This window comes from Falco rusticolus, chromosome 5 (genome assembly GCF_015220075.1).
Source record: "Falco rusticolus isolate bFalRus1 chromosome 5, bFalRus1.pri, whole genome shotgun sequence".
In the NCBI taxonomy this organism is placed as follows: Eukaryota; Metazoa; Chordata; class Aves; order Falconiformes; family Falconidae; genus Falco; species Falco rusticolus.
Window position 1 is genome coordinate 89,814,383 of NC_051191.1, and position 15,437 is coordinate 89,829,819.

The following is a 15,437-nucleotide window of genomic DNA, read 5'->3' on the forward strand; positions in this document are numbered from 1 at the left end:
TGAGGAAACAGCCTCAAGTTGCACCAGGGGAGGTTTAGATGGGATATTAGGAAAAAATTCTTCCCCAAAAGGGTGGTCAAGCATTGGGACAGGCTGCCCATGGATGTGGTGGAATCACCAGCCCTGAAGTGTTCAAATCCACCCATGGATGGTGCTTAGGGACATGGCGTGGGGTGGATTTGGCAGTCCTGGGTTAACAGGCGGCCTCTATGATCTTAGATCTTTTCCAGCCTAAATGATTCTATGGGTCTGTGGTTCTAAATCATGGTTTTAAATCGCAGCATTATATGGGTATTGCTCTGCAGCTTAAGCAGTGGGGCTGGTAACAAGAGGAAGGCAGTGAGCTGTGATACAGCCTCACAACATGCTACAGCCTGGCCCGTCTGTTCCTCATGAGGAAGACTATGACAGGCGGCACGGCAGACTAGCTGCTGCAACACGTGGGAGATCACCATTTGAAGATTCCTCTCTCCCATCTGCTTGCAGCAGTGACCAAGCATTCTGCCCTGCTTTTGGCAAAATTACATCCATGTAATTACTCCCCTACCTTACTTGGTGTGTAGTGCCAACAGCATGTGTAAACAGGTATGCTGGTTTGGGTTTTGTTTGTTCAGTGTTTCCCCCCTGCCTTTCCCCCTCCCCCTGTAGTTTGAGCTCTGTATTAAACTTCAGGCAGTGGCTTTACTGAGCATGTGTGAAGTAGAAGTATCTTCCCTCTCAAGCGGTACAAGACCTGACAGATGCCACCATTCAGCAAAGTTCTGAGCCTCCATCTTAAAGATGCTTAAAGCAAAGGTCTACACAAGCTTTGCTGTGACAGTCTCTTTTTCTGTAGGTGCTTTCTGCAAAATAGCAAAGGTTTTGCTTACACCCCTACCCTCTCTGAAGAAAACAAAACGAACACCCCCAATAAACTATCTCAGCCTGAGGAAAATGTTGACCGTAAGTGATGTAAGATGAAGAGATCAAAATCTGATTTAAAAGTGCAACTGAAAGTAGTCCTGCAATCCGAATAACATAGTAGCAGTGCTACAGAAATAGGAAGTGCTAATAACAGAGACATATTTAAAAACAAAAAAGGCAAATTTCTCTCTCTAGCCCTATCTATGTTTAATAACTGTGTTTACTTCTGGCTTTGAACTTTCCAGTAGTACCTTACCAGCCTCCCTCTTTTCCTCATGATGTATGCTAGTCTTCTGTCTGCTGCCACGCTCGCTACTCATCTGCTCCTCTTTTATTTCACGTTACACAAATGCCGTCATCGGTCCTCACGCAGGACTTCAGACACGGTTTGCCTTTGCCAGGGTGAGGACCCAACGCTGATTCCAAGCCTGTTAGCGTTGTTCTAACCCGTCGCTGGTTTGCCATTCACAACTTCTTTTTCAGAAAGGAGTCTGGTTACAGTCTTGGAAGACTGGAAAGAATAGCTGGCTGCTCTGTTGTTTACAGTTTTATTCATACATTCAGAGAAATCACGAGGTGAGACGGATCAATCCAATCCATTTGGGGACAATTAAGATTTGCTTACTTTTAGCACTCTGAGTTTGAAGGAGCAGTTCTCAGATGTATTGCAGGAAACGCTTTTCCTGTTTGCCTCTGAGCTTCTGCCCATGATCAGTTCTGGTCACTGGGTTACTCCAGAGAAGAGAACACATCTTGTTCCTGTGCTCAAGATTTTTTCCTTTATTTATGCAACTCTCCTTATCGTATTCCTCACTCTCTTTCTGAAGCCAAAGCACCCTGTTGTTGGCATGGGTAAGAAATAATGATACAAGAGAAATCAGCTGGCTTCATGTTTGTGCTACTGCTTCCTCTGGAACTGGGATAAGCTCTCGGCCTGAGAGGCAGGAAAGCATGCAGCGCATTCTGTCGTCAGGGCAGCTGTCGTAACTGTTCTGCGTGGAAAGACAGACATTCCTTTTAGCTGATTTTCCGTAGCTCTCCATCACCAGTCTGCCTCTGAGGCCTGCCACCCCAAGCAGATGAACACTAAAGGCTTTGTGCTCTGGCTGCCCACAGCCCTCCTCATTGTGGGTCTACACGGGATTGCTGCGGCTGGCAGCTCCCTCTGGGCCTGTTCGAGGTGTCCGTGGCAGGTACGGTTTACTGAAGGGCCTCCACTGTGTAGTGGAGTTGTCTGAGCAAAGTGGGTGCAAACAAGGCTTGTGCTGCAGCCATGTGGGGAGGGAGAGGAGAAAGGCCCCGGCGCCTCGCAGCCGTGAACTGCGGCCACGGTCCCGCGGGTCAGAGGGGGGAAGGAAGAGAGAAGGAGAGGACAAGTAAGAGATGACAGGTGATAGTGTAAGAGAAGAATCTCTAAGGTTGCAGAAAATGATGGGAGAAGCCATCAGGGAGCCCATGGGAGGGACGAGCCATGTGTCCCACCTAGAGCTGGGGATGGGGAAAGGATGGGCACAGGGGCAAGGCGCGTCCTCCCGCTCTGGCAGGCTTGAGCCAGGTCTGCTGCTGCAACCAGGCTCGGCAAGAGGGTCTACACATACCGAGCATATATTCCTGTCGGTTCCCCACGCTGAGCTTACCTCCAGGCCCAGCGGTGTTTCTGATTGTTTTATAGAGGCTTTATATCGACAGCAGATACAGGGGAAGCAGAAGCATCCAGTGACAGGCTGGAAGGGAGCGGGACACTGACTCTGCCTGCAGGCTCACCAGCTGCAAGTTGGTCCCCCTTGTAATGCTGAAATCTGTAGCAGAAGAACAGTGAGAGACTCCCAGGAGGGGCAACGCAGCAGGGAAGGCAAAACAAGTGTGTGTATTTATTCTTCCTCATTTTTCTGAATATTGATAAAGATAGGCCCTGCCTGGTGTGCTGGAGACCCACCGCTACGAAGCCCTTGCTGTAGAAGAGCTGTGACCCTTCCCGTGTGGAACAGGAGATCCCTGACGGCTTGGAAAGCTTGCATTGTGCACAGAGTGGTCTGTAAATAAAGGGGGTGGGCAGGAGGCAGAGAGATTGGTGTTGGTAACAGCTAGGGGGGCCTGCCGGTTTGGTTTGGCGAACTGAACCGGTGAAACAAAGCGTCAAAAGTTGGGGTTGTGGGTGGGCTGGGTTGGGTTAACATCCAAAGGAATACGTTCCTCTGCATGTGTCCTTCCCTCCCGCTCCCCGGCGGTTCTGTCCCCCTGCCAAGGGAGCTGTCGTTACCATGAAGAGCATCTGAAGGAGCAGGAGCAAACACAGCCCCTTTCCTGCACCCCAGGGGCAGAGAGGTGCTTGGATCAGCCACAGATTCCAGTCCCTTCCGTGACTGGCCCAGGCGCCGCAGGCACCCCTGAGGCACACAGGCGCGCTGGTTAAACGCTCTTCTCCCCTGTGCCCGTGCTCTCTGGGTGCTGTTAAACTTTACCTGTCACTTTGACGTTGCCCGTAGCTTTGGCAATGTTGTTTTCAATCACGCAGGTGTAGGTAGCGTTAGCAGTGATGTTGTGCAGCAAGGAGACCACCTTCAGAGTGATGTTTTCAGCGTTCAGCTCGTAGCTGGTGTTGGCGACGTGCGGCAGGTGCTCCCCGGCGGCGCTGCAGGCTGTCCAGTGCACGGTGGGGCGGGGGAACCAGCGCGGTGCTTCGCACTGCAGCGTGTCCCCGCTGCCGCTGTTCTCCACGTGGACCTTGGGGGTGCTGAAGGCTTTGGGAGGGAAAAAGGGGAAAGGGTCAGAAAAAGGCAGATGTCTAGGGACCGGGCATGAAACACCCAGCTGCATGTGCCGGTCAGTCCTGGGACTTTCTAGAAATTCTAGGAGCACTAGAGGATTTCTAGGCTACTCACTGCTTAGCATCGTGGCACAGCACGCAGCCAAAGCGGGCGCGGGGGCTCAGACAGAGGCACCGGCGGGGCTACGGGGACATGGCTGCGGGGCGCTGAAGGCTCCTAGGACAGGGCAGTCCCGTTCGAGATCTGTGAGGTCATGGCACAGCTTCGGTGTCTTTAGGTGGTTCTAAAACAGCTACGAGCTGGGTCTTGGGCTCATAAACCCAGCGTTTCCCAGGAGCCCCGGGACACCCGGGCTGAGGCCGGAGCTGCCCGCCTGTGCCCCATGTCCCGGCATCCCCGGCGCTCGCCGCTGCTGGACTGAGGGGCCGAGAGGAGGCGCGTGCTGTGCTCCACAGGGAGAGACGTGCCAAACCCATCGCGGTTACTGGAAGGGGAAGATGACTCGCCCTCTCCGCTGCCTGAGAGGAAGCCTGGCCAACACCTACAGCTTCACAGAACCACAGAATCGAAGACTCATTTAGTTGGAAAGGACCTTTAAAGTCAAATCTAACTGTGACCCCAACTCTGCCACTAAGCCGTGTCCCTATGCACCACGTCTGCACATCATTTAAATACCTCCAGGGGTGGTGACCCCACCACGTCCCTGGGCAGCCTGTTCCAAGGCTTCACAACCCTTTCGGTGAAGAAATTTTTCTTAACATCCAATTTAAACCTCTACTGGCACAACCTGAGGATGATTCCTCTTGTCCTGTCACTTGTTACTTGAAAGAAGAGCTGACGCCCACTTCACTACAAGCTTTCGGGTAGTTGTAGAGAGCGGTAAGGTCCCCCCTGAGCCTCCTTCTCCCCGGGCTGAGCACCCCCAGCTCCCCCCGCTGCTCCTCAGAGCACTTGTGCCCCTGCCCCTTCCCCAGCCCCGCTGCCCATCTCCGGACACGCTCCAGCACCTCAATGTCTTTCCTGAAGCGAGGGGCCCAAAACCAAACACAGGATTCGAGGTGCGGCCTCACCGGTGGGACGGGGGGGCAATCATTTCCCTAGTCCTGCCAGCCACACTGTTTCAGATACGAGCCAAGGTGCTGTTGGCCACCTGGCCGCACTGGGGGCTCCCGTCCAGCCGGCTGTCAACCGGCACCCCCAGGTCCTGCTCGTCCAGGGAGTTCCCAGCCGCCCTGCCCCGTGTGGGGCTGGTGTGACCCACAAGCAGGACCCGGCACTGAGCCTGGTTGAACCTCATGCAACCGGCCTGGCCCCATCGGCCGCTGCCCAGCCCCCGCCGTGCTGGGACTGTCGCGCTGGACGGGGCTGCAGCCCAGGGAAGCTCCATCAGCACATACTGGGGCTGAGGGCAGGCCGTCCTGAGCTGCAGCACATCCCGGGATTAAAGAAAACGTTTAACGCCCATCGCAAACTCATCTGTGGTTTAAAGCCAAGACCAAACTTTGTTAACCTTGGTCTCTGTATATTCATCGTATTTCCCCCCCGCACATACGTGAAGGGAAACAAGAGCTTATTAGGAACGCAGAGTTCCCATTTCCCATGGAAGTAAACCCCAGCGCACCGCTGCACGTGTTCTCGCCAACCCCCTTTCTGCGTGGGTTACTTTAAACATCGAATCAACACAAAAGGGCAGATTCCCAAGGCCTCAGGGAGGGGTGTGAGACCAAGTCCCCGCGGGACTTACGCGTGCCTCAGCCGAGAGCCAGAGCTCTCCAGCCTTGCTGTCACCTGCTGCCATCCCGAGCGGTTCTTCCATCCCTGCCCGATGGAAGGGCACGATAAGGGGCCCGGGAGCCCAGCAGCCCTTTTTCCCCCTGCCTGGGGGGTACTTCCCACAACAGGGCACCAAACACACTTTCAGCAAGAAACGGGAGATGGAAACAACGCTGGGCAGATGGGCCTGTGACCCCAGCTCTCCACTGCTTTTCTGTCCCAAGCCGGGCTCCCCGTGAGTGGCACGGGGAAGCGGCTGCATCTCCAGGACATCTGTCACACACGGCTGTGCAGAAGCTGGTGGCCACCTCCCGGTGCTTTGAGGCTGCTGGGCCAGAGGAGGCTGGCGTTGCAGAGAGGCAGCCTGTCTCATCCAAGGGCTCTGCTGGTTACGATTGTCCTGCCATGACTGGCCTGAGGCACAGAGGACACCCCCACCCCCCATCCTGCCAGTACATCTGGCCTCACCACGTAAGCGGTCACCCATCCTAAAAGTGCGTTTCCTTGCCTTGGAGGGCTCTGAGGGTTGTTCCTCTCCCCATCCGAGCAGCGACTCTGGCCGCAGTGGTGAGGGAGAGGGTGCAAAGACTGCAGTCTGCGTGGAGGTGCTGAAGCGGCTCATCCATCAGTCTCCAGCACAAGGTGACCACCTGGGGGGTGACTTGTTAAGCTACTGCAGCCAAAGTCAGCTCATTGGAAGAGCGTGAAGACCTGGTGCTTTCCAGATCTCTCCTGGGGGACTGACTCTCCAACGTTCGGAGACTTTCTTTTCCTCCTTTCTAACAATTCCCTCGGCTACCTTAGAAACTTCCCCTGGAAGGTCACGGACTCACTCTACTGTACCAACCCTGAATCCGAGGGATACACTGGGACCTCAGGGGTGCCAGCAAAAGCCAGCCAGAGAAACACAAAGCCCACCCACCTCACGTTATCCTCATCGTACCGCCAGTGTAACTCACCACAACTTCATCAGGACAACCCAGAGGTGGCTGCGGCACTGGGTGGAGCACATCGCTCTGTGCCAGCCCCGAGCCCGACGGCCGAGCCCAGAGAGCTCGGAAGAATTAAGCACCCACACATGAAAATTCATCTGTGTCTCTGTGTGTTTTGAGGTTGACTCATAACAAGGTGAACAATTAACTCCAGCAAATGTGTCATACTTCAGATAACTGGTATGGGTGCTTTGTTGCTTTGATAGTAATTTAAAAAAATGAGTATTTTAGAAAAACAGGAAAAAGGTATTAAACGGGCTACAACTTACACTACACAGCCCTTCTTTTGGCTGGAGATATAATTATAGAAAGAAAAAGCTGTCATCTTTAACAGGTGTAAAATCTGGATCTTTATAATATCAATTAGCTACTCCCATTCTTAGGGGCTCTTTCTACTCAGTTATGTAGCTGGGGGACTGCACAGGGTAAGTAGAAGAAAAAACCTCAGCGCATTAAATTAATAATCGTTTCTGGAATGAGGTTGTCAAAAGAGCAGGTAAGGCCGTAAACACCCGTAAAAGCCAAAACCCAAACAACCCCCAGGTGGCTGCTGGAGGAGCCGGTACCGCTCACACAGCCCCAGCAGCAGTGTCACAACAGGCAGGTCCAGCCCAGCCACGTTTCGCAGCAGGATTTTCTTCCTCGTACCCCTCACCTCCCGTTCTGTACCGCAGCACCGCCGCCCCGCTCCCTTTGGCCGTGGTGACCGAGCACCGGTAGGTGCCAGCGTCCGAGAGCTGCACGTCCCTCAGCTCCAGGGAAGCGTTGCCGCCGATCACCTGCTCCGCGAACACCGCCGTGCGGCCCTGAAACGATGCATCTTGCTCTTGCAGGCGGTCCTTCCCACCTTTAAACTCGTGAACCAGCCCAGCGACTCCCGCCTTGGCCCACCGGATCGCTATGCTGTCCATCTGGATGTCGGGCTCAAAAGTGCAGCCCAGGACGCCGCGCTGGCCGATGTTCCCCGGAGACGTCAGCGCCGTCACGCTGATGGAGCGTTTGCCTGCAAGGAGAAGGCCGGGCGGCGTGAGAAGGATGGGGTGAGGGCAGAGACAGGGCTGGATGGGCACCGGCACGTGGCAGGGACCCCAGCAGCAGCCACCAGCGTCGGCAGCACAGGTCAGCTCTCAGGGCTTATATACCAAGAGCATGTCCTTAGCAGGCAGCATGCTGCAAAAAGTAGCTCTTCTTATATGTTTAAGGGGAATCTGCACCATGTTTTCTTGCTTATTTGTATGTACCAGGGATTTTTGTCTTTGCAGCTGCTGGAAGAGTGTGATTTTCCTGCCTTAGCCAGGATCTCCCTTCATGCAATATAAATGTGATTGCAAGGCATAACGCTGGCAGGGAAATCGGACTGCTCTTTCACCCTTATGGGAATCCAAACTGTTTTCTTTCATTTAAGACAAGTCAGCATTTCCCTTCCCTGGGGACATAAATCACTTCTCAAGTAAAACCCTAACCAGCCAGCTTGAGAATTAACTCCTTCCCAGAGCCGGGTCCCCTGTCCCGCAGCCCTTCCTTATGCGCCCCCCGGCACGCCCCGAGGCGGCTGCCTCTGGGCCAGCACCAAAGCCATATAAAATACAAACATAAAGTATTTTTATAATCTCTGAGGGAGCAGGGAAGCGGGTCCCGTTCTGGCAGGTGCTGTCCGACTTTGCAATAAACACGATTGCTTCCTCCTATCTGGGAGAAGGAGCACGGTACGCACAGGACAGAGGGCAGGCATGGGGTACAGGTTTCGGGGGCGCAGATTTCGGGGGGGCAGGTTTCAGGCTCCAAGCCCAAGGGGATTTTGGCTAACACAGCACTACATCTGCAGCAGCACAGCCTGTGCTACGCCCATCGATCCCTCGCCTCAGCTGGCTTCCCACGGAGCAGCCGGTGGATTTGAGTGATGCAGCTGCAAACACACCAGACGGTAACTAAAGAAAACCAAACAAAAAAAAAGGCCTTAATTTCTGCTGTGAAAGCACAGCTCAGGAACTCACTTCCCAGGGCAAACCAGAGCTGCCGGCAGCCTGCGCCCAGCCCCCTGACAAGTTTTCACAGAAATTAAGAGCCGGCACCGATTTCCTCACTCAGCTCCGTGTGCCAAGTGCTGGTATCTTCTAACGCACCCCGAGCACACGTGTGTGCGCGTGTAAATCTCTGCATTATTTAAAACCTACAAAGCTCACAGTCTCCGAGGACAGCAGAGCTCCTCGAGGCTCCGTGCCACGGCGCGACACCTTGTTGAGAAAGGCCAGGACTGAAGCCGCCTGTGCAATCTTAACTCGGCCACCGGGTACATAAGCTGTTGGAAGTGAGCCTTCGCAGGTGGCACTTCCACACAAGGTCACCCTCAGCCCCTGCATGGGACAGACACACAGAGGCAGGGCAGAAGCTCCTCACCTCACTGGTAACAGCAAGAAATCTGAGCGGTCACATACCTGAGACACCGAAGCCGATGATCAGGGCAATCACCGCAGCCAGGATGATAATGACCATAGTCGTGCTATTGGGGAGAAAAGGAAAGCACAGCCTCAGCGCACAGCCCGCCGCCTCCTGCACACCCTGCCCTGCAGCGCACGCCTGCGGGGCCGCCGGCACAACAGTGGTCGAGGTGGGTAAGCCACAGGCCTAGAGCAAGGCAGACCGGTGAAGCACACGACCACAGTTGTGGTGAATATTTGGGTGAGCACCATGTGGCGGGAGGAGAGGAGACCTGGGCTTTCGTTCCCGAGAGGAGGCAGCTGGCCCCAGTGGAGGATGCTCCCCTCTGCATCCCCTGGTGCCTAAGGGAGCCAGGCAGTCCCTGCTGGCACTTGCGAGGGACCAGTTGCCAGGGGGATGAGCAGACCACCGACCGACCCCAGGAGACCCCGGGGGGATGGGCAGACCACCGACCCCAGGAGACAACGGGGGGATGGGCAGACCACCGACCCCAGGAGATGCCGTTACGAGCCAGAGGGTGGGAAGGAGCGGGCTGGGAACAGGGCCAGGATCGTGAGCTGCTCACATTTGGGATGTTCCATGCACAGACGGATGAGGGGCCGTTCCATGAGAGGACACTTGCCAAGCCACGCAGGCAGAGCAGCCCCAGCAGAGGCGGCAGCATGGCAGAGCAGCACAGCTCAAGCCTTGCCAAGCACGACCCGTCTCCAACACAGCCCAAGCCTGGAGACACCCAAAAGCACGGCCTGCAGGCTTCCACCACAACTGGCGGGGCTGTCACACACGGCTCTGAGCACCTTTTCATGTGGACTGGTGGGTCATGGCAGCACCTTCAGCTCCCCACCAGAAGAAGCCCTGAAGCAGCTTCCCCACAAAACCCAGAGGGACATCCCAGGACAGGCAGTTCACATGCTCCTGCCTGACGGCCTCACAGGTGTGCTGGGCTCAGCCCTGCTCAGGACTGTCAGAGGAGAAGCCCAGAGAGCTGCAGGAGGTCCTCACACAGGATTTCACCCCATTCCCAAGCCCGGCAGGGTGCTGGAGGGAGCACAAGCACCGGCAGCGGCCACTCCACATCAGCATCCAGGGCTGCCAGCCCAGGGCTTGTTTTGTCCTGTTGCACACAGAAACCCTTGAGCTGCTGCTCTCACCCTCAGGCAGGACCAGGCTGCAAGATGTCACGGTCCTCCTGCCCGTGCAGGAGTAGCTGCTCCACAGCGTTTTCTGGTTTGTAGCACCCTCTTTCCCCAGGCAGCAGGCAGCCTCCCACAGGAGCCGTCAGCGTCCGACAGCCACAAACCCATGAACTCCTCCCACGTCAACATGTGCCTGCATCAGTTACTGGCACGATCGCAGCTCAATCACTGCAGGTGCCACCATCACGGGGCTGATACGGAGCTGTAGGGAGATGCACCATGTGAACAAGGTTGATGGGTTGGAAGAGGGGCTGGAGAGGAGGGGAGATGTCGCAGAAGTCTTGCTTGCCTTCCCACTGTCTCCCTTCCATCCTCATCCTTAAAGCCAGTGGCAAGTTGTCTGAAGAAGCCTTGTCTGCACATGCCAGTGTGCTCAGAAGATCAGAACTGTGTATTTCACCATGCAATAAGCCCACATAAACATTCATATGGGTCCATATATATGCTCCCATCCGTACCAAGCCCTCCCTGCTTAGATGCCCTCAGAGCTGGGAGGTGTCACGCGTTTGGCTTCCTCCCTGTTCCCACCACCTTTCACTCACCGCCAGGGTGGACAGCAGTTCTCCGCCTGCCCCCTCCCCGAGGCACGGCTGACCCTGCTGGGGAGGAAAGCAGTGGTGCAGCTGGGGACCCACCGCCAGCCACCACCTCCCCAGGGGGACCTGCAGGATGGGGACTTCGTCAGCTCGTGTGGGTCCCACAGCGGGACAGCACCCAGCAAGGACTCGTCATGTCCCACTGTTGCAGCACAAACAAACTAGCAAGCTGCAGCAAGGCTTTTACCATCGGCCAGATTCTACTGTCCGTGCTGTTTGTCCTTCCTCTGCAAGTCAGACGCTCCTGCTCCTGCATCCGACCCCCTCTCCCACGCTCCTCAGGGCTATTTAGGGAACAGCTGCACATCATCCAGGTCCATCAACCCACTGCCTTCGAGGCAAGGCCACAGCTGCAATTAGCAATGCTAATCAACCCACCGCCTTCATTCCTCTACATCCCACGGGCTCAGTCCTAAGTCACTTGGGGTCTCACCATGGGACAACCCTGTGCTTCTTATTCCGGGGCAGATACCAAGCCTCTTGCATGTGCTGAATAACATGTACCTCCTTGAGAAGCTCCACAGATTCCTATGGGGATGATCCCAGAGTGAGATAGTTGCTATAAACTCAGCCCAGGTTGCCAGCATGAGCCTCAGCTCTCCCTCCTGGGGAGCACAGCCCCGCAGCAGCGGCACCCGCGCTGTCACGAAGAAGCTGTGACTCACCTTCACCCCTCTACATTAAAACCCTCCTTCCCAAGACTGGGCAGGGAAGAGATTGCTGGGAGCCTCGGGATGCTGCCCGTGGGTTACAGGGGTGTCACTGGTCAATGCCAGAGCGGTACATCAGGGCACGAGCAGCCAGGACACCCTCCTGCACAGTCCCTGAGCACCTCAGGTGCCGCCACACCTGCCTGTGGTCCTGGGCAGGTCCCTCTGGCCTGAACACCACCTCTGCTCTAGCACTGCTGGGCAAAATCATCCTCAGCTCGCTCACAAACACGAACCAGCACCACAGCTTTTGTCCCCTGCCGGCATTGCCTGCCCAGGTAGCTGCAAAGCCCCGCTAGCTGTGCGTCCCACCCCTGCTCCAAGGCAGCACCAGGGCTGCTGGAAAAAGCCGCTTGTTGTTACAGGGAGGATGGCAATTTGGGGTACACAGATACCACCGCCCACTTCAACACAAGGGGAAATGGGGCCTTTTGAAATCTCCTCCGCAGAAACGGCAAGATCCAAGAATCACAAATGCCTTAACAACACTCGCCTGCGAGCCCCCCGCGTGTATTGAGTGGGTCTGGGGGACAGGGCGGCCACGAGGAAGCTGGCGCCCGCCCGGCCGTTGCTGAGGGTAACCGTGTTTCGCAACAGCCCAACAGTCGAAGCAAAAAGCCATTTTCTGTGCATCAGCACCTCGGTGCTGGCAGCGTTTCAGAGGCGGGGACCAGGCTGATGCAAGGGCTGGGGCTGTGCACGTCGGAGCCCTGATGCCACCCTCTGTTCCCAGGGCAGCTTTGACATCCTGCAGGATGCTGCTCTGTGCATCCTACCCTCTTGTCTGTGGTCCCGTTCCTGATCAGCCATGAAATCTGGCATGAAATTTATTCATTCCCATCTGTCAAGCACAGTCTGGGGGCAGAGGGAGGCTCGCAGCCCCGCTGTGACAGGCAGCAGAGGCTCCATCCTCCCGCTCTCCAGCTCTGCTCAGTGTAAGCTTTCCCTGGGGAATGAGCTTACAGGTGTGACAATCAAAAAGGAAGGTTAAGAGACTGAAGATCCTTTGCCTTCCTCCTTATATCAAAAAGAAAAAGAAATAGCATGGCAAGGGTAACACAGAAGAAAGGGGTTCCTGTTCCGACCAGCGGTTAATGACTGCAGAGCTCAACTTGTCTCACCTTTTATTTCTTTCAGTGTTTTTTTTAAATTTTGGTTTGTTTTTTTCTGAAATCAACAGAAACCTCTCCTTGCTCCTCTGAAGCCTCCTGGAAAATCCAGCCTTCTTTCTAGGCTGTTTCTGCCCTTCAAGATTAGCCTGAAGAGGCCAATGTCCTCGGAGAAACCCGCTGCTCGCAGCGAGCTGCTGGCCGGTGGGCGCAGCCGCCCGGGGCAGGCGAGGTGCTGGCTGAGCAGGATGGGGCTCGCCGCAGCGAGGGGTACGTGCACATTTTTTCACACCCGTCTGCATTTCCCTGAGAAGCCAGCTGGGCTGCCTCTGGAGAATAACAGAGCTGGTTATTAAGTGCATTCCAGACACATGAGGAATACGATGCCCAGTGAATATTTACACCGTGTTATATTATTTCTACTAGTCTTCTCCCTTTTGTTGGCGAAAAGGCGCAGATATTACCATTTAGTTCTTCCTTGATGCTCCCCATGAGAAAGCTGGAGCACAGCTCACATGTGAGGTCTCTTCAGTTCACATGTGGACTGTCCTTCTCCCCACCGCTGTTCAGCTCAGGTGGGACGGATACTCATAACAGCTGAAACCTTTTTGACAGAATAAACACAAGCAGGAGCGTTTCACACACCTCACCGGAGCCTCTTCCTCCATCCAGCCTGGAAAAGCTCCCACCTGGGGTGAAGAGACACGGCTGCTTGGTGGCCCTGTTCAAGCAGTCAGGTTTAGGTGGAAGCTCAATCCATGTTCATTGGAGGCTGAAGCAAGTTTACCCACCTGGTGAGGGTTATTTTCAACTAATTAGTAGATAAGGACAGGAGGTAGATATTTTTATGGCCTTCCCCATGATACTTCTTCTTCTGACTGTAGTTCACCAGGACTTGGTCAATAGCTCCAAAGGAAACAGGCTCATCAAAACATGAGGCACAAAGCAGCTTGCCCATCTTCGCAGCTCTTGCTCCTGATCCGCAGAGCAAGGGAACCTGGGCAGGACAGCTTCTGCCGCTCTCCCCACAGCACGCCGACATGATGCAAACACAAGCGACTGCCTGAGGGCCAGCAGAAGGAACGGGGAGCCTGCCTCAAGCCACCGATACCCCAACCTACAACAGCATTCAAACCTGAGGTAGTGTATTCTAGCCCTGCAGTTTCTAGGACACACATCTCCATCCTGGCTACAGTCAACAGCCTGCACGTGGCTGTCTGACATGGCCTTACTGATCCTATAAAAGAAGCTGTACCGATATTTTAGCTCAGTGAGCGCAGCATAGAATCAAGCTGCAAAGAACTGCTGTCTTGAAAGTCCCTGGCAGCAGGGTGATGCAGCCTAGGAGTTTGGAAAACCCAGTTCCCTCCCTCCCTCTCCCAAACCAGATGCAGATAATACCGTACCTCCAGAAAACGACCTGGCCTTGGGACGCCATGGTCACAGCACCTACGCAGACAAGCCAAACACCAGGTGCCCGAAGGTCCCACACGGTTCCACACAGCCCCTGTCCTTCGCATTCTCCTGGGCTGTCCGGCTTAAATAACTGAAGCCAGCTAAGGGGTGGTGAGCGCAAGCACTGAACCTTCAGGAACGAGGAAGCAGGGAGCATTCCGGCTCCAGCCACCAGGGCAGTCAAAAGCAGGCAGTCGTGGTTAGTCACTGGAACGACAGGAGAAACCTCCTACACCATCCATTAAAGAAACACATCTGATTTCAAACAAAAAGCAACACAGCTGATGGTTTGGTAGCCAGCTAATCCTGGGGTCCGAGTGCAACCGTCTCCAATGTTGACCCACAGCTTATCCTTCACTGGTGGGTTGCGTTCTACCCAGGACTAGCTCAGGTCTCCTTGCCAAGATGTCCAGTCATGCTGTGGGCACTGGGCAGAGTGGTCCCAGCTGCGGGTCCCCTTCCTGGCCCCATTCCCAATGTGCATCTCCCCCCGCCTCTCTGTGCTGCGCTGAGAGGCTCCGCCAGGCTCAGCAATGCCATCACAGCCACGCAGCTGCTGCGGAGCCTCTTTTCTGACTGCTCTTTTCTTCCACTGAACTCCTCCAGACCAGACAGCTTCTCCTCCCCGAGGCCAGCTCCTGCTGCTCTCAGATCTGCCATTACGGTGGACATCACAGCACGTAAAGGAACAAAGCTGGCACACGTACCCTGCAGTCCTTTTGCCCTGCGCTTGGTCTCGCTGGAGGCTGGGCACTGGATGGGTAGCTCTTGGGCGTAAGAGGCTGAGAAGGGCACGGTGATTACAAAAGAGCAGAAAAGGGAAGGCAGCTTGCGCCACCGTGTTCAGTTTCCCAAAGGGGAACCTGTGTATCCTGTCATTCATGTCTGGACTGTGTTCTAGGAAGGATGGAAAAGGGGAATTTTTGACAGTCTATAGCCATCTCCAGCAAGTTTGGATGGCTAGTGGGAGTGAATAGCTTTCCCATGCAGAGCTGAGGATGCCCGGAGGAACTGGGAACAGTCCTAACAAAAACCAAATCACTTTCTCTGCAACAACCAGAGATTAAAATCAAGACCAACTAATACTGGCCAGCGATGACCAAACTAGCTGCAAAGGCTGAGCTTTGGGGCTCAGGAAGGCTTACACTGCCCTGAGGAGCAGCAGCCGCCTTCTAACTGCACGTGCGAGATTTCAGCGCATGTGCACTTAGTCTTTTGGACTCGAGTTTGACTCCAAAACAGCCTCTTCACCTCCACAGGGGATGAACATACTCAGATGCGGTGCATGACGTGTAACAGACTTTCCTAGGCAGCAGAGAGGGGGCTGGAAGGGGATCTGGGTCTTGCACAGGCACCAAAGTCAGCAAACTGTGTTCCAAGGCATTGAGCACCTGGGACTCGCCACTTCCAGCCACCCCGTGCCAGGATGAAGTTACCTGTCACAACCTGTGTTGAACCTCCTCCCACGTCCCACCACCTTGCACTGATGAGGGCAT

At 55.1% G+C, this 15,437-nt stretch overlaps 1 protein-coding gene across 2 annotated transcripts; it reads right to left on the reverse strand.

Moving 5' to 3' along the window:
* Positions 1 to 16: 16 nt before the first annotated feature.
* Positions 17 to 14,653, reverse strand: VTCN1 (V-set domain containing T cell activation inhibitor 1). 2 transcript variants are annotated; one of them, XR_005104484.1, is made up of 5 exons: positions 13,893 to 14,653; positions 8,872 to 8,936; positions 7,092 to 7,439; positions 2,541 to 3,644; positions 17 to 1,895 (listed from the first exon to the last, which is right to left on the reverse strand). XR_005104484.1 is itself a non-coding variant. In XM_037389306.1 (4 exons), the coding sequence occupies exons 1-4, from the start codon at positions 14,096 to 14,098 to the stop codon at positions 3,355 to 3,357; spliced, it is 909 nt and encodes a 302-aa protein (XP_037245203.1). In that variant the 5' UTR covers positions 14,099 to 14,653; the 3' UTR covers positions 17 to 3,354. The 2 variants fall into 2 exon arrangements, 1 of the variants encoding a protein (XP_037245203.1); XM_037389306.1 differs by having other exon boundaries at positions 17 to 3,644.
* Positions 14,654 to 15,437: the final 784 nt, after the last annotated feature.